Here is a 19,177-nt window from a genome sequence, read left to right on the forward strand (position 1 = left end):
AAAAAATTGAAATTATTTCTGTAGAAGAATCGTCCTGGTAATGTTAACTTCACAGCAGGCCGACACTACGTGGCTCACATTTCAGACACAATGAAAAGCAGGTCCATGCTGGTGTTAGTGTACAATCTTGTCCTACACTAAAGAGTCAAGACTCACCTTGGAGTACGTTTAATAAAAAAGCAAAGTGCATACAGAGATTTACAACAATTTTAAAGACAAAAAAAAAATGGTCCTATTATGTGGTCCCAACAATAAACTCAAAAGTCTATGACAAATAGAGGCTCCGATGAGCTGTTTATAAATACTTTAGGTACAATTATACTGAAAGTCGAGTTCGTTTGAAATCTTCAAAAAAATGTTCCTGTTAATCCTCAAATGGTGCTTGTTATAGTTTAACATTTCTGTTAAGCGCGTGCGTTGAATTACTTGTTATCCAAGCGCAGCAGCTGCTCCTTACCATTTATTGTTAAGGACTTTAACTGGCCGTCTTCTTCAACTTCTACTCTTTCTTGACCGTTCTCGACAATTCTGTAGGAAAAAAATTCATTTAAAAACCTTTCCGGTAAAGTAAATACATGTGTGAGGGTAACTAAGTTGTTTAAGGACATTACTGAAATACACCATGAATATAAGTAATTTTCAGGCTGTAAAAACACGGCTGAAGCCAACCTGTGAACAATACGTCTTCCTTTCCTAAAACAATTAACCTGACAAAATAAATTGTCTCAAATACTGTACAGGTGGATGCTAAATACAAGCAGAGGCTATAAAACAGTAAAGGCTTTACTATTAAAAATTCTCCATTCAGTCATCTTAACAAAGCTGCAGAAACTTGTTACAGTTAAGTTATTATCTTTTATTTACAACTTATCTTTTATTTACATTAAAGATCCCCTCTAATCAACAGTTAAGTAAAATTTAAGAGGAAGAGCTTTAATTAATGAATTTGGAGAGAAGATTTTCATGGTGCCAGATGCAGCACACAACAAGCTCTGCTTCACACTCTGGGAGACGTGCAGCATGGCACCAGTGAAACATCATGCCCGCTTACTAAAAATATGAAATGCAGATTAGCACAGTACCTCTTTGTAGTGATTTTTCTGCCATTAACCATTTTAGTTGAAGTTGATATCGATTTGAAGTTGCCCATGCCACCACCACCAAATGACGTGGAAGAGAATGAAGTGAGGCCCCCATGACCTAGTGACCCAAATGAAGTAAATCCTACAGGAAAACAGAAAAGAAAAATGCTTAGAGAAATATGTCAACTACTAATGCAAAGACAAGAGTCTGAAAATTCAGTAGTAGATTGTTTAATGTTAAGACGTAGAACCAATGAATAATAAACCATGCAACTAGCAAGGCCTCAGCCGAAGTGCTGGGGTGCCCAGGGGGAAAGACTCTCTCAAATCCCTCAGTGGGGACTCGAGGGGAACGCGAGAGTGCAACCTCTCACCCTCTCCTCATGCAGAGCTTCACTGGACATGAGCAGCCTTTCTGACATGGCAAAGACCACCCCAGCTTGTGGGTGGTCTGCCGGGCACCACGCAGCACATGCGTTGTGTTAACGTGAACATTCTGGAACCGGGACCGGTATTAAGCTCCAACCAGCAGAGCAGCCTCAGTATCAAAGCTCTGTTTGCTATGGCATGGCTTGTAAACTCCACGGACTGTGATGGACACCCTTACCCCACAAGAACAGAACGTCCTCACCACCGCAGAACAGCAAACCTAACCGGCTTCCTTTCTCTTTACCAAAGAACCACAGGGGATAAGAATCTAAATTATTAAAAAACTAAAATAACTGTAGAAAGAATACTACAAGCATCCATCTGAAAAACCTATGTCTCTACGGTTCATGGACACCATTCTCAATTATACATTATGGACACTGTATCAGTGCGGACACCGAAAAATTTCACAAGTCACACTAAAGCAAACCTATTTTTTTATATTAAAGCTGGTCTACTGGTTAGAGCTTAATACTTGTCCTGCTTCCAAAATGCTCACATTAACACAAATGACGCATACCTCTGAACATGATTCAATCATCTAAGGCCAGATACTGTCTAGTGCTAGTGGCGTACTGAAGAAATATGTGAGCCAGGTATGTTAAGTTTACCTTTTCTAACGACTTCACTGAAAAGCAGAAACTAGTGAAATTAATTGCAGTATTTTATTTAATACAGTATATCCAAAATATTTCAATTGGAAATACAAAAAATCAAATTGTTTGTGATACTTTACACTGTTTTCCATGTTCCATCTTTGAAACCCAATGACTGTTTCACACTCCCGCTGATCTCCATTTGGAGCAGCCAGGCCTCCAGGGCTCAGGACCCACACGTGGCTGGTGACCACTGCAACGGTCTAGATCAAGCCTCGCTAAGTACTTATTCTTGTGATACTCTGTAAGGCACCTCAGAAGTGGAGAAGGCTTACACCCCCACCACACACACACACACACAGGAGCCACTGATTACTTTTAAAAAGGACTATTTACGTGGTATTTTTAACTAGTTTTCTTAACCTGTGGTCAGCATATTCCATGGTATCTAAAGAGAGGATCTGTTGAGGGAAAGCACATCAAAACTGAGGTCCAATCAAGCAGAATTCACTGCTTACCTAGATGGCATGAGCACAATGTTAAAAGAAAATAAAATTCTGACCATTATGAAGGAACCCTATGTAACAAGCTCTCCCAATTCTTACCATGGAGGCTTAAAAATAAAAATGAGAGAATCAAAACAGCAGCTGCAGGCCAGGAGTGGTGGCTCATGCCTGTGATCCCAGCACTCTGGGAGGCCAGGGCAGGTGGATCACCTGAGGTCAGTTCAAGACCAGCCTGGCCAACATGGCAAAAACCCTGTCTCCATTAAAAATACAAAAATTAGCTGAGCCTGCTGGTGCACACCTGTAATCCCAGCTACTCAGGAGGCTGAGGCACAAGAATCACTCGAACCCAGGAGGCAGGAGGCTGCAGTGAGCTGAGACCATGCCACTACACTAAGAGTGGCACTTATTAAAAGTGAGACTCTGTCTTTTTAAATTTAAAAAAAAAAAAAAAAGAGCTCCTCTGTGAAGAGAAACTGGGTAAGCTTCAGAGAAAAATGGGATGCTAATTCTTCAGGCTAAACTCACAGGTATATAATGTGTGTTTATATACATATTCATATTACTCCAGTCTATAAGCTATGTTTCCACTTATGAAGAGCTACGTGAGCGAGGCTGACACTTCACTAGTGAGTGAGCCTGGCCTGGGCTGGTGTTAAGGCCTAGCCTTCGATTCCATCCAGTGGGACACTCCTGGGATGCTACCTATTTGCGCACTTTTGTTTTAACTGCAAAGGAGGTTAGACAGCATGAAGGTTAGTGAGATTTCCCAAGTGCGTTACTTTCCACCTACTGACACAGAACATACCTTGCCCCTTTTTAACTAAGAATTTCATTACATTCTGGCCTTGATTATTATATTAAGAGATTTCCAAGTACAACATTCTTAGGAAGATTAGGAGAAAATGTAGGTTATTAAGCATAGACTTGTATACCAAAAAAAGCTGGCAAATCTACAATGCTATTCTACGAAAGCAATGCACATATTTTAAATTACTCTAAAAGAGTATTATGCTTATAAGTACTAACCACTGTTAAGATAACAGAAATTAAACCTAGGGATTTAATACCTGTATCAAAAGAAGAAAATCCACTTCCAAAAGACGGGAATCCACTGAACGCGGAGAAAAACGACCCCGTCCCTCGGCTTCTGCTTCCTCGGGGACCCCTTCGATTCCCAAAGAAGTCCTCAAAAGGGTCTTCTAAAATCAAACATAAACACACACTTATGAAATCTTTTTTTCAAGTTTTTTTCCTCATGTGACAGCTACAGTAAGAGAAAATAGATGTTTGTAACATATTCAGGAACAAAAAGCTTAAGACGAGGTTGTAACAAAAGAGCTTATCTACAGAGTAACTGAAAGACTACCTCACCAACAGTTTCACCAACTGTTTAATTCAACTAAAACTACAACACCTTATATCAAATAAATTACCAGACTTAATTTAAAAACAGCACATATACACATTCTTTATGGAGCATCAATATGCACTTCAAACTCAGCTCTTTTCACATCACTGATCTGAGGTCCTGTTAGATGCTATTCCTGCTATGACCACTGGAAAAGTGAGAAAAGCTTTACACTGAGGCTGTTGTATTCCTTGGAGTCTGAGTTGCCTTCTCCAAAGCAATTCAGAAACAAACAGAAAAATGGATTACCCTAACATGCACATACACACACAGAGAGAGAAGAGGAATGGTGTGGCCATGTAAACTAAGTGTAAATACCTGATGAACCTCGGCAAAGGAAATTCCTTTCATTCTAAGTGTGATGTCTCAAAAAACTTTTAAGGATTAGCTGAAATCAATTCTGAACAAATGTTAACCAGCAGACATAAGATTACGCCTGAAGGTGTCTCAACAGAAAATCACCAACGTGAGGAAGCATCACGCTGCCAAGTGGAAACACAAAATGCTCCTGAAAATCAAGATCAGAACTGACTGTTTTGTTTTCCTCCGTTGGTGTTATCAATCAATGCATACTTACTAAAAATTCATAAAGTATACAAAGCTTTTTAATTTACCTGGGTGCTGCATTAATTACTGTAATTTTTTCAGAAAACATGGGAAACCTGTGATAAAAGCAAGGAATCCTAATAGATGCATTAAGACATAAACACATGCAAGGTATAAAGACAAAGGCAAGCCACAACCAACTAAGAATTAATATGGCCTATTTGCAGGCCAGAGTGACCAAAGAAGGGAGTGGATACATTCGAGTCACAAAGGTTAACAATAAATACCGCAGCACACAAAGATACAACAGTAAGCACTGAAATTAGGCAGAAATCGAGACTCATGAAGCAACTGAGGTTATGAACAAGAGTGACTTGATCCAGCTACTCTGGAGGCTGAGTGGGAGGATTCCTTGGGCTCAGGAGTTTGAATCCAGGCTGGGCAACATAGCAAGACTTTGTCCCTACTAAAGAAAATTCAGTGACTAGAGAAAAGCAGCACCTGAGGCTGACTCTGACCAGTCTGAAAGGATCGACGTACAGGTGGGCAGTCAAAACCCTAAGATGCTGGGTACCCCCAGGACCAGCAAATAGTACATAGTGAGGAGCAAAGGCTGAGGAAGCTTCTGCATAGCAGAGAGGACAGAGGTCCACACCAGACTATTATAAAGCTCGTCGGAATGAAACTGGCCAGTCGGCTTTACCCAATGCCAAGCCCAAGACATTGAGTCCCAAAGAAAGAAACACTGGGAGAGCTGGTCACTGGTTACTTTTTGGAAGACAGAAGAGGAAGAAGGCATGCACGACCAGCGCCCGGACACCCCATGCGCCAATCTGCCCCTCCGCCCACAAGCCAGCGAGAGGTGGAGACCTAGAGGAGGAATGGCAGAACAGGGATGCCAACAAGAAGTTACTCAAACTGTTACTGACTGCAAGTTACCGCCCACATTCCACAGTCAATGCCCCCCACCCATAAAAATAAGAAGACGGTCATAGGTACTTTGCAAACAGACCTTACTGTCCCCCACTGTTCTACTCAAAGACAAGAAAGAACAAAAGCAAAGATGTTAAATCATAACCTTGTATCTAAAACTAGGAACATTTTGTGAATTTCTCTAGGACACAAAAACTGCATCCAATTCAAATAAAATCCAAGCATTCTATTTAGTAACTTTCTACTTTATAGCCATAGCCTGCACACCACTGGGTCACATATGTTATCTGACATATCTACAATATATCCTCCCAGGTAAAGAAACAAACATTACAAATACAGTTAAAACTGATTATGCTACGGTAACTCTCTTCATCTCCCCTAGGAGGTGATCCTTAAAAAGCATTTCCAGGAGGCCACAGTAGCTCACGCCTATAATCCCCGCACTTCGGGAGGCCGAGGCAGGCAGATCACTTGAGGTCAGGAGTTTGAGACCAGCCTGGCCAACATTTTGTACTAAAAATACAAAAAAAGTTAGCCAGGAGTGGTGATGGGCACCTGCAGTCTCAGCTACCCAGGAGGCTGAGGCACGAAAACTGCCTGAATCCCAGAGGTGGAGGATACAGTGAGCTGAGATCGCGCCACTGCACTGCAGCCTGGGCAAGAGAACACGAGTCCATCTCAAAAACAAAAGGCATTTCTGCATTACCATAAATTGAGGACATTAGCATATATCTGTAGTTTCAGCTCCTAAGGAGGCCAAGACAGGAGACATCCCTGGAGGTCAGGAGTTCAAGACCAACCTAGGCAACGTAACAAGACCCCTTCTCTACAATAAATTTAAAAATTAGCCAGGTGTGGTGGTACACATCTTTAGTCCCAGCTTCTTGGGAAGTTGAGGCAGAACTGCTGAGCCCAGAAATCCATGGTTTCAGGAAGCTATGATCACACCTGTCAACAGCCACTGCACTCCAACCTGGGTAAGAGTGTGACAGTGAGATCCAAAGAAAGGCACTCGTGTGGCCAGTCTCACTGTCCATACCTGAGTCCCTAAACCAAGTTACTTTTACACACTCTACAACGTCTATATCCTTCTGCAATTTCCCATTTATCAATGTTAACAGATTGGTTCAGTCACAATTTCTTTAAATCCATGGCAACTAAACCCTTAGAAGTTGTCAACAAGGCATTGAGCTTTTTGGATGCATCTTGAACCAGTCAGTGTCTGAGTGATAGCAGTACTAGCCAAGTTATTTTAACTGGTTTCAATTCCAGGCTAAATTAAGACGAGGACATTCATAATTATAAAATCATCATCTACAGAAGCTACCTCAAAAGCTGGTTGAGTAAGTATGTTATGAGAAAGCCAACACTTTTCAGTTCCATTTTCTTGTATGAAAAAAATCTTTATCTTGTTTATTTCTCTACTGACATTTTATAGCTTAAATATAATTTTTTACAATTCAGGTATTCACTGAATTTTAACTCCTATAATTTCAAATATTAAAACCACAAGTTACCCTAAAAATGAAGTCTCATTTATAATACAAACAGTGTTAAGAAACATTAAAAGAATTTCAATACTTATAACTATATATAGTTAAAAGTTGCCACTTGGGATCAGACAAGTCCTTATTTCAAGGACGAGCTACTTATCACGCGCCGCTTTCTGTCGTTTTGAAAAGCAATCTAGAAGTATGTATTAAGCTTTTAAAACCTTCAGCCCCCAAAATAAGACCAATATTTTTATTATAAAAACCTTCAACCCAGCAATTCTACGTCAGGGAACTCAACTCTCCCAAACGCAGAACGAAGCTGCTGAGTGTGCAACTGTTACTGATGTGAGAATAACCACGCAGAGGCGAACAAGCCTGTGAAATGCAGACTTGGAAGTGCTCCTGGCTAGCAGAGCTGGAGAGAGGCAGGGAGGCCTGTGCGCATCCTAACTATACAGAACGTGCTACAACGCTCCCATGGGGCTCCAACTGGGGGCGGAGGGGCAAGACCTCCTCCTCCTCACGCCTCACTCCCATTTTCAAATTCTTAAACCCAGCATGTGTTATTACTTTTGGATTATACTGATCATACTTTTATACTTTAGAAATAAATCTTAAGACACTTGTTAATCAAATGTGCTATAGACTTCTTTTTTACTTTACCTCACCAGAAAGAACCACAACCAGTGAGGTGCTTGCTTAAGGCAGGCACAGGACCACAGAATGGGCAGTGGAAGAAAGTGGTTGTGTCCACAGAATCAGTTACAGGAAAGAGGACCATCAATGCTTGGAGTATTTCCTGCTTATTTTGTGACCAGTATTTGTCACATATAGTCTATGTATGTTATAGTTAAGCACGTATCAGTTTTCTTCCCTCTTATCCTCTTACGTAACATACACATACTGCCTATTAAGTTACCCCGTATCAAGTAGAACCATAAGTATCACAGGGGAACGTGACCTCCACTAGGCAAGCAGCTAGTGTGCTTTTGGTTGTCTGTAGGATAGTGGTATCATGTTAGGTGGCTATGACCTTGCTCTTGTCTTCACTTGAAGATTAAGCCTGAGTTAAGGAAATGCATATGGGTGCCAAGTTGACAAGAGATGGACACGTGGTTGATTTCATGTTCAGGCTGACTGGGCCATCCATGCACAGAGTTCCCAAATATTGAGCCGAACATCCTTCTGGGTGATTCTGGATGAGATTAGCATTTGGATCGGGAGACTGGTAAAGCAGGTTGCCTCCCTAATGTGGATGAGCCTCATCCAATCACCTGGGGGGCCGGGGATCCCCACCCCACACCACCCCACCCCAGAGGAGGAGACTGCTCCAGCTCTGACGGGTTTTACTGGCTAGCCTCCACAGTGGTGAGGGTTAGAGTCTTGAGCACCTTCCTTGTAATACACGTTTCTCCCCCACTGGCAGTTTCTCTAGACTCACGCAGATTCTGCAAAGCAAAACATGTATGCTCATCAATCTTTAGAAGCATCTCTTTACATGGGTCTTCAAACCTTAACTTTGTATCCTGAGGTACAAACATTACTTGAAACAGACTGCATTAGGATTTAACTCTTGAGGACTAAGTTCTGATTTTTTATCTTGCCCAAATTCCTAAGGGGCCTGGGAGTCGTGTCCTACAAACCATCTGAAATTGTCCTTGCAAAGCCATCCTTTGTGGGGGAAAATGTGCATCTATCAGGAGTCTATTCACATAGCTATATCTTTTTCTTCCAGGCCCTCACAATCCTGAAGAGATTAACTCAAAGTCTAGAACATGTTAAAGGTCTGAAAAGGAAACATTTGTCATCTATTGTCTCTAAGGGCAGTCACTATGAGACTTCAAAGGAACCTTCTCCACAATCTTATATCTTAACCTGAACATTTTTTTTCTATGACCCAGGTCTTTAGACAAACTCAACCAATTGTCAACCAGAAAATGTTTTCATTCACCAACAGTCTGGAAGCCCCCTGCTTTGAGCTATCCTGCCTTTCTGAGCCAAAAAATGTCTTCTCCGCCCCCAATACGGAGTCTTGCTCTGTCACCCAGGCTGGAGTGCAGTGTCGCGATCTGAGCTCACTGCAACCTCCACCTCCCGGGTCAAGCAGTTCTCCTGCCTCAGCCTCCCGAGTAGCTGGGATTACAGGCGCCTGCCACCCCAACTGGCTAATTTTTATATTTTTAGTAGAGGCAGGGTTTCACCATGTTGGCCAGGCTGGTCTCAAACTCCTGACCTCAACATCCACCTCGGCCTCCCAAAGTGCTGGGATTACAGGTGTGATGTGATTGATGTCCCATGCCTCCCTACAATGTATAAACCCAGCTGCACCCTGACTACTTGGACACATGTTCTCGGGACTGCTGAGGCTGCGTCACCAGCATGGTCACTTATATTTGGCTCAGAATACACCTCTTTAAATATTTTACACAGTTCGACTCTCTTCAGTGACACTCTCTTCATTTCCATGTTCTGGGCATCGTATAGCAAGAGCTTCTTTAAAACTTTGCAATACCATGCTATTGCCTGAGGAATACTAAGACCAATTCACGAAGGGGCCCATAACATTAACGAAATCCTAAACCAACAATCTAAAGAACAGTCACAAATGTATGAACAAAAAATACATATACAATGAATTGAACAGTGTGAGAAAACTGACCACAAAACACATGTAACAAACATTTACACACATACAAACTTGAAAAACACTGAGGAAGTGGAGAACATGTTTTAAACCCACACATTTTCTCTGAGCTTTACCAAGCATGAGAACCTGACGAACAGGAACAGCTTAACAACAAAGCAGGCCGGGCGCGGTGGCTCAAGCCTGTAATCCCAGCACTTTGGGAGGCCGAGACGGGCAGATCACGAGGTCAGGAGATCGAGACCATCCTGGCTAACATGGTGAAACCCCATCTCTACTAAGAAATACAAGAACTAGCCGGGTGAGGTGGCGGCGCCTGTAGTCCCAGCTACTCGGGAGGCTGAGGCAGGAGAATGGCGTAAACCCGGGAGGCGGAGCTTGCAGTGAGCTGAGATCAGGCCACTGCACTCCAGCCTGGGCGACAGAGCGAGACTCTGCCTCAAAAAAAAAACAACAACAACAACAACAACAAAGCGAAGGGGATTCCCACCAACCGCTTTCATCTCACAGCAGCACAGTGCAGGGCAGAACTAAGCTCGCCCTTCCTCAGCACACCCCCACCCCACGGCCCAGGAGAGGCCTGCTGTCATGATTTCACTGTCAACTCCCCAAGTGCACAGAAAAGCTGGAACAAAAAGATGACAGCAAAACAAAATTGAAAAAGCATCATGGCTATTTCAAACAAAGGACAATATCACTCTCTCCTGAAGTTCCAAAGCTAAAACCTAAACAGCCACCCTCAAAAGTGAGAAACGCTTGAGATTCAAAAGCCAAGCATGAAAGACACAGACTCCTCTGCTCTCCCAACTCCTCTCAAAACCAGGCACTCATTTACTACAACTTGCGTGTTTTGATGGCGTCACTCACATTTTCTGAAGCAGCAAATAACATAACTGTTAGGAATCTGGAGTACAATATGCAATGGCAGTAAATGAAGAACACGACCAGAGCTCTGCCCTGAACTGCACACCCTGAGAACAGGGCTTCAGTGTTTCTCTCCACTGCCGAACCAGCACCTAGAATAGTGCCTGGCACTAAACAGCAGGCACACCAGATTTGTTAAATGAACACCACTATTTTCAGCTTCCCATACAATCGTTTTGTATTACAAGTATAATTTCTAGCCGGGCGCGGTGGCTCAAGCCTGTAATCCCAGCACTTTGGGAGGCTGAGACGGGCGGATCACAAGGTCAGGAGATCGAGACCATCCTGGCTAACACGGTGAAACCCCGTCTCTACTAAAAAATACAAAAAAAGCTAGCCGGGCGAGGTGGCGGGCGCCTGTAGTCCCAGCTACTCAGGAGGCTGAGGCAGGAGAATGGCGTGAACCCGGGAGGCGGAGCTTGCAGTGAGCTGAGATCCGGCCACTGCACTCCAGCCCGGGTGACAGAGCGAGACTCCGTCTCAAAAAAAAAAAAAAAAAAAAAAACAAGTATAATTTCTAATTACATCCTAGGTCTGGTTAGAGCAATCTGTTTCCCAAAAGTTACAAAAATCTATCAAAGTCAAAGAATCCACAATACACTGGAATCAAATTATTCTATTTCAAATACAAGAAGGCCAACGTGAGACGAGGAACCCTGGCGTCAGGAGGAACGGGCCTCCTCCCAACCACAGTCCTCATTCCTCAGGGAAGAAACCACAGGAACAGCAGCAGGCTCCGGGCTCTTTTCTGAGCCCTACTCGCAGACGGCCGCTTCATCTGTCCTCCACCGTCACACACTCCACCTCACTGTCCCCTACACCATCATACTTCCTATAAACGCTGGTATTCCCTAAACCTGTCAAAGCCCAACACAGTCTCAGCTCTGCTGCAGCCTCAAGTTTAAACCACTCTTCCTACCTCTTGCACCTACAGTCCCAGAACATCTCCTCCTGGGAGCACTACAGACACGGCAACTATCTCAATCTCTGGAGTTGTCCGCAAGTTCACCAGGGACCAAAATCCCACTGGAAACAGATGATGCGAAAACCCACAAACCGACAAAGGACTCACGCAACGTCTTGCTCAGCTGACTGTCATGCCAACAATGTGAACCAAACACTATACAAAGACCTGTGAGGGAGACCAACACCACAAAATGCAGGGGAGGAACCACCAAAGAAACACTGCACACAAACTCCTATGGCATGGCTCAAGTCTTCTAGGGGGGTAGCCAGAGCCTCAGTTCTCACAGCAGAGAAAATTCTCAAAATGACCGTTTCAGGGAACCATTTCCTCTCCCTATTTAAGGAAGGAGATCAGAGGAAACAAAGGTCCTAAAATTACAAAGTGTGTACTGAAAAACAGCACAGAAGAAGCTGCAGATCACTAACATGGCACCATCCTCACTAGCCAGAATAATTTTAAGTAGAAATGAAGGGCCTGACACGGTGGCTCACGCCTGTAATCCCAGCACGTTGGGTGGCTGAGGTGGGTAGATCACCTGAGATCAGGAGTTCAAGACCAGCCTGATTAACATGGAGAAACCCTGTCTCTACTAAAAATATAAAAGTAGCCAGGCATGGTGGCGCATGTCTGTAATCCCAGCTACTTGGGAGGCTGACGCAGGAGAATCACTTGAACCCGAGAGGTGGAGCTTGCAGTGAGCCAAGATTGCACCACTGCACTGCAGCCTGGGCAACAGAGTGAGGCTCCATCTCAAAAAAAAAGAGATACTTCCAAAAACCAGCTCTTTCTCGACATGAGGAGTTCTCAAATATGCACACAACCATATATGGGTTTGGCATCGTCTCCAAGAAACTCACCAGATGAGGGGAAGAGCGTGTGGGACTGCCCGCTGCTTCATGGCCATGTGAAATTACACACAAGGATAGTTCCAACAACTTTAGCCAGAAACCAGTCTCGTACATCACGGTTTCGTTTTTTTTGTTTGTTTGTTTGTTTGTTTTTTGAGACGGAGTCTCGCTCTGTCACCCAGGCTGGAGTGCAGTGGCCGGATCTCAGCTCACTGCAAGCTCCGCCTCCCAGGTTCACGCCATTCTCCTGCCTCAGCCTCCAGAGTAGCTGGGACTATAGGCGCCCGCCACCTCGCCCGGCTAGTTTTTTGTATTTTTTAGTAGAGACGGGGTTTCACCGTGTTAGCCAGGATGGTCTCGATCTCCTGACCTTGTGATCCGCCCGTCTCGGCCTCCCAAAGTGCTGGGATTACAGGCGTGAGCCACCGCGCCCGGCCACGGTTTCGTTTTTTAATCTTTTTTTCTTAAATTTTTAGAGACGGCATCTCATTATTTTTCCCAGCTTGGACTTGAACACCTGGGCTCAAGGAATCTGCTACCTCAGCCTCCCCAGCAGCTGGCATTACAGGGGTGCACCACCACGCCCAGCTTAATATGTGATTTTTATGCGTATTTTAAAGGACTCCTTAACGTCTTCTAAGTGACCTGTGTGTAGGTGTGCATGCGTATGAACTCTGTCCTTAAGTAATCAAAGAACACTCATTACAAACAAACTGCTGTAGCGCTGTGCAATGACAGTGGGTCCAGGTCACCAGCACACACTGATCCAATCTGCTGTGCCACTCCCATGCCTGTACTTGACCCCTAACTTCTAGCTCTCATTAACATGTCTAACTCTGGCCAGGCATGGTGGCTCACACCTGTAATCCCAGCACTTTGGGAGACCGAGGTGGGCAGATCACCTGAGGTCAGAAGTTCGAGACCAGCCTGGCCAACATGGTGAAACTCCATCTCTACTAAAAATACAAAAATTAGCCAGGTGTGGTGGTGGGCACCTGTAATCCCAGTTGCTTGGCAGGCTGAGGCAAGGGAATCGCTTGAACCTGGGAGGCAGAGGCTGCAGTGAGCTGAGACCGTGCCACTGCACTCCAGCCTCGGTGACAGAGCAAGACTCTGTCTCGGAGCTGGGGGTGGGGGCACATGTCTAACTTTACAGGTTCCTCCTTTCACCTTTCAAAATTTGCTGCTTGGCTGTGAATTTCAAAGACTAGCACAAAAATCTACCCGCTGGAAATACGATGTTAAAGGTTGAATCATGCCCCCCAAAAAAGATATCCCAATCCCCGGTACCTGTGAATGTGACCTTACTTGGAATAGGCTCTGTGTAGATTATCAAGTTAAGATGAAATCATTACAGTGGGCACTAATCCAATATAAATGATGTTCTTATGAAAAGGGGGAACTTGGTGGCTGGGCACAGTGGTTCATGCCCGTAGTCAGTACTTGGGAGACTGAGGAAGGAAGACTGCTTGAGCCTAGCGGTTCGAGGCCAGCCTAGGCAACATAGTGAGACCCCTGTCTCTAAAACATTGAATCCAATGGACACAGAGACAGACTCAAAGAAGATGATGTGAAGATCGGACGGGCCACCCATCTGCAAACGCAGAGAGAAGAACAGCTGGGAAGGGGCCTGAAGCGGGACAAGACACACCTCAGAGCTGGACAGGACACACCTCAACCTCAGAGGCAACCAGCCCTGCAGCACCTGGGTCTCACACCGCCAGCCTCCAGGACTAGGAGATGATATGTTTTGGTTGTTTAAGCCCCGGTTTGTGGTACAGATCAAACTCAGAGACCAAAGGCTGCCTTCAGGGTCTGTGCTCTGGCTTCTAGTGATGCCTGGCCAGTGCTTCAGGACTGCCACCTCCCTCTTTTGCTTCTTCAGTTCTATCTCTGAGGCAGCTGAGGTCATCTGACCAAGGACAGTATCAAGGCATTAGAGGAAACCATTTTATTCTAGATACCCTGTAAGTCAGTCCAGCCCGGACAGCTCCTTGACACTTTATGGTGGTGCCGGCAGCGCCCCAGCTCTGGACCACTGTGCTCCTCCTCACTCAGCAGCTCCTCGCACTCCTCATTGAGCTCCTCTGTGCCCCTAGGGCTGGCCCCGTCCTTGCTGGATATGAGCTCCAGCTCCTCGCTGAGGGACTCACCCAGGCCCCAGTTATATCCTATGCAGGCCTCACCCTCACTGGAGTGCCGGGTCCTCACTGGATATCATCACATCCAAGGCCTCACTGTTCTCTTCACTGGGGCTGTCCTCTGTGGCCTCCTCCATCCCGGGCAGCTCCACTAACTCCTCACTAGGCTCCAAGTCCTCACTGGCCACTTCCTCACACCCTGGGAGAGTAAAATGACTGACTCACCACCATCATTTAATCACACGTCAGAAAGTCAGGTTACTATCCTCAATGCACTCATTTTTCCTCCAAAAAGTCTGCTTCCCTTGGTGCTACATACCACAGGACTCCCCCTCTATTGCTATGGAGCATCATTCGTACCAGAGTGATGCTTTACAAAGGAAAAACTTGCTGCACTGCTAAAATAAAAGGCCTCTCTGGAAACCCTAAAGGTTAGCTTTGGCTTTCCAAGAATATAAATAAAACTGTGAAGTTAAACCCACAGGCTTTTCCCAGATGGTAATGCCTGCTATGACTAACGGGATCAAAAGGCACTATTATCAGGTACCCTTTCTTTCCTAACTTAGAGCATCACTTCACTGAGCAACAGGGTCCTCCAAGAATAACATAAAGAGATCATCCTAATTCAAACAGGTCCACTGCCTATTAATTAACTTTCCTGATTAACATTTTGACAAGAGCTCATTTTCACGTGCTCCATATTCTGGAAATTTCAACAGTCACCTAGCCTCAGCAGTTTTGATTGTACCCTCCAATTCAGAGGCAGCATTCCTTTCCAGGCTGGTGTCTGAATCCGCTTCCACGGCCTCTCCTGGAGGGCTTCTGCTGTGAAGGACGGGTTCCACACCCACAGGCCCCAGGCCCAAGTCTCCTTGGCCACAGCGTGACAATGAGCAACTGCCTGGTGCTCAGGCACAGACCTGCATACCGTGTGTCCAACACCCGGCACCCACTTCACCCTTCCCCACCTATCATGAGGGAGGTCTGAAGTACGGCAGGGGTTCTACATTCTGATAAATGTAAAGTGCAGCTCAGAAATATCTTACAGCAGATTTTAAACTACTTTTTTGTCACATGAAAAATACACCAGGTCTAGTAAATATGGTTTATCAACAGCAGTCCCCAACCTTTTTGGCACCAGGGACTGGTTTCACGGAAGACAATTCGTCCACAGAGCGGGAGGTGGGATGGTTTCAGATACTGGATTCTGATAAGGAACGCGCAACCTACGTCCCTCGCATGTGCAGTTCACAACAGGGTTCGTGCCCTCATGAGACTCCAATGCTGCCACTGATCTGACAGGAGGTGGGGCTCAGGCAGTAATGCTTGCCCGCCTGCCCGCCGCTCACCTCCTGTTCCTAACAGGCCAGTTCGTAACAGGCCATAGACCACGGTGTTGACCCCTGAAAGACATCATTAATAGGCAGAAATCGCTCTCGCTCTGCATCCACGCCCATCTACACTAAACACGCCGCCAGCAGGTTGCACAGTGACTACATACATACAGCAGCCACGGAGTAGCAGCTTCTCCTGTGTGTGAATCCTGAGAGCCTGAAAATGGAAGTCATCTAGAACACCTGCAAGAACGGAATGAACAAGTACCACTGCCACACTCATCATGGGAAACACAGGGTACCTAGTCTTAAAGCAGGTCTGTATGCAAAATGGAGCATTTAACAGTGCAGCGTTTCAGTAAGACTAGCACCTCTCTCCTTGACTAGAGGTAAAAACTCCCATATTCACTCATATCTAATTAAATCTCTATACCTGGCCGGGCGCGGTGGCTCAAGCCTGTAATCCCAGCCCTTTGGGAGGCCAAGATGGGCGGATCACGAGGTCAGGAGATCGAGACCATCCTGGCTAACACGGTGAAACCCCGTCTCTACTAAAATACAAAAAACTAGCCGGGCGAGGTGGCGGGCGCCTGTAGTCCCAGCTACTCGGGAGGCTGAGGCAGGAGACTGGCGTAAACCCGGGAAGCGGAGCTTGCAGTGAGCTGAGATTCGGTCACTGCACTCCAGCCTGGGTGACAGAGCGAGACTCCGTCTCAAAAAAAAAAAAATCTCTACACTTTTACGAGTAATTGCTCTATGACTTGGTGTATCAGATTATTTTCCCCAAGGAAAACAAAAATTGGCTACAATTCAGTCACTAAGGGACTTTCCCCTTTGAATTAAAAATAATAATAATGTTAAGAAAGGGCCTGTTGAATGATAATGTTAAGAAAGTGCCTGTTTAAGACGTCCGGTCTCAGACACTGAGAGGACAGCCTTTTTCACCTCACATGCCCTAGAATAGAAGCCACGGTGTTGGAAGAGTGGGACTTCCTCCTCGCTTGGTCACCATGAGAATCAAGGATCAGAACACAGGACTTCAACCCCAACACTGCCCTGTCCGGCAAAGCAACAAATGCAGTTTGCTGAAGGCTACAGCAAGACGCAAAGGCCATTTTTAAGACAGAGACGGTCTTTTAGAGGAAGATTTCGTGCCTGTGAGGGTCGGTGAGGGAAGGACGTAAACATGGTTCTTTCTGGAGCTCTGTTTCTGCTGATGGCAGCAGCGATTACAGCAAATGCACTTCAAAAATGAGCAGACCAGTCTCCCGGTCCCCTAATCTGAAATCCCCCGCTTAGCTACAGTTTCCCTGAAAATGCTTGAGGCCACTGACTGTCCTTCCTCCCTCAGAAAGGGGCTCTCTTCAAGCCACCCAGCCCATAATAAGGTGTAAGGACAACCTCTTTGAATCCCCATTTGAGATACACTGAAGAACTGCACCATGCAAAAGGCCCAAGACCTACCAGATATGAGTGACTATGCTTCTATAAAGAAGCACAATCTCCACAGTCTGCGGCAGGCAGGGGCTCCACGTGTGTCCCCTATACTATCTGCAGACACAACTGCTCTTCTCTTTCCCTCCTGGGGGTTGCAGGTGGTGGTCAGTTTCTTCACCCATGCTCCAGGCAATGAAGGAAGTAAACATACAATGTGTTTCCCTCTCAATAAGTCAAAAGACAAAAACAGCTACAGTAGTACACGTTTAATCCTGACCTCTCAGGTCACCCACCGCATCACACAGGAAGTCCCAGTGATTGGTGGGTGAGAAGACTAACAGGAGACAACTAACAAAAGTGCCTGACCCAAACTGTGCCCAAGACACACACCAAAGCCTAGGACCAGGCATCAGGACTGAAATGCTGTCGATGAGAAATCCATTTTCCTACAATCACACAGCAACTATAACAGCACTGTCTCCCTTAACAAAACTATTCTCTCCTCAGCAAAGGCCTCCGCAGTCTTGCTCCAGAGGTGCCTTTCAGCAAACTCTCAACAACAGTCCTCACACACAATGTTCACAGACGAAAGGTCTTGCAAACAGTACTATGATGCTTAATGATTTTAACAGGAATATGATGTGGCAAATTCACACACAAATTGGTTGTTCAATGGGAAACAACATTTCCAAGACACCAGCACCCATGCCCTTACCACTGTCTCATCTGAGGGCAAAAGCAAGTTAACTAGGGCCGTACATAACAAAGAAAAAAAATACATTAAACCCTTTATTATTTTAATTTTTCAAGTTGTAACTTCAAAACAAATTTTCAAAGACGAAGAAGAGAAAAGATTTTACAGCCCCTGTGCTGCTTTTTTTTTTCAGACAGGGTCTTGCTCTCTCACCCAGACTGGAGTGCAGTGGCCCAATCTCGACCTTGCAGGTTCAAACAATCCTCCCACCTCAGTGTCCCAAGTTGCTGGGACCACAGGCACACACCACCACACTGAGCTAATTTTTTGTGGGTTTTTTCGTTGTTGTTGAGACAGGGTTTCACCATGTTGCCCAGGCTAGTCCAATGCTGCCTTAAACACAAAGTTTCACGACAAAATACAATGTTTTGTTTTGTTTTTTTGAGACGGGAGTTTCACTCTTGTTGCCCAGGCGACAATGCAATGGTGTGACCTCAGTTCACCGCAACCTCTGCTTCCCAGGTTCAAGTGTGTCTCCTGTCTCAGCTTCCCAAGTAGCTGGGATTACAGGCATGCGCCACCACGCCCGGCTACTTTCATATTTTTAGTAGAGATGCAGGTTCTCCAAGTTGGTCAGGCTGTCCTTGAACTCCTGACCTCAGGTGATCTGCCCGCCTCGGCCTCCCAAAGTGCTGGGATTATAAGCACGAGCTACCACGCCCAGCCTAAAACACAATGTTAATTCAACAGAAAGATCATACTAAGCCCTCACCCTCACTTGGGTCATGGACACACACCAAGTCAACCCACATGATTAACTTACCAAAGAATTCAAATGAAAATGGGTCCCTTCCACCAAAAAATTCCCTGAAGACATCATCTGGGTTACGGAATGTGAAGCCAAATTCAAATGGACTGTCAAAATGACTTCCACCTGCACAAATACAACACAGCTTTTAGTTTATAAATTTTGGTGTTTTGTAGGCAAAGAATTCTTTGTTGACAGAACATTATACAAATCATGATCTAATAAAAAAAAAAATTTCATAAACCTGAAGTTCTCTGTAATTCAAAACATGAGTCCTGTACTGACTGAAAGTGAGTGTGCCCAGCACTGATGACACATGAGTGCAGATATTGAGACTACTTTTCGACATCTCTAAACCCATGATCGGCATGTAACATTACA

The 19,177-nt window shown here is 45.1% G+C and overlaps 2 protein-coding genes across 3 annotated transcripts in view; both read right to left on the reverse strand.

The window, feature by feature from the left end:
• UBE3C (ubiquitin protein ligase E3C) overlaps positions 1 to 19,177 on the reverse strand; it is a 542,607-nt gene that overhangs the window by 276,200 nt on the left and 247,230 nt on the right. The gene's annotated exons all lie outside the window — the stretch shown is intronic.
• The window catches only part of DNAJB6 (DnaJ heat shock protein family (Hsp40) member B6), an 84,793-nt gene that overhangs the window by 33,184 nt on the left and 32,432 nt on the right, over positions 1 to 19,177 (reverse strand). For both annotated transcript variants that reach the window (XM_050785729.1, XM_050785728.1), the window contains exons 5-8: positions 18,812 to 18,922; positions 3,684 to 3,815; positions 1,083 to 1,224; positions 458 to 528 (exon numbers count right to left, since the gene is read on the reverse strand). In XM_050785729.1, coding sequence (XP_050641686.1) covers positions 458 to 528; positions 1,083 to 1,224; positions 3,684 to 3,815; positions 18,812 to 18,922 — 456 coding nt within the window. The remainder of the gene's footprint in view (positions 1 to 457; positions 529 to 1,082; positions 1,225 to 3,683; positions 3,816 to 18,811; positions 18,923 to 19,177) is intronic.

This window comes from Macaca thibetana, chromosome 3 (genome assembly GCF_024542745.1).
Source record: "Macaca thibetana thibetana isolate TM-01 chromosome 3, ASM2454274v1, whole genome shotgun sequence".
NCBI classification, from domain to species: Eukaryota; Metazoa; Chordata; class Mammalia; order Primates; family Cercopithecidae; genus Macaca; species Macaca thibetana.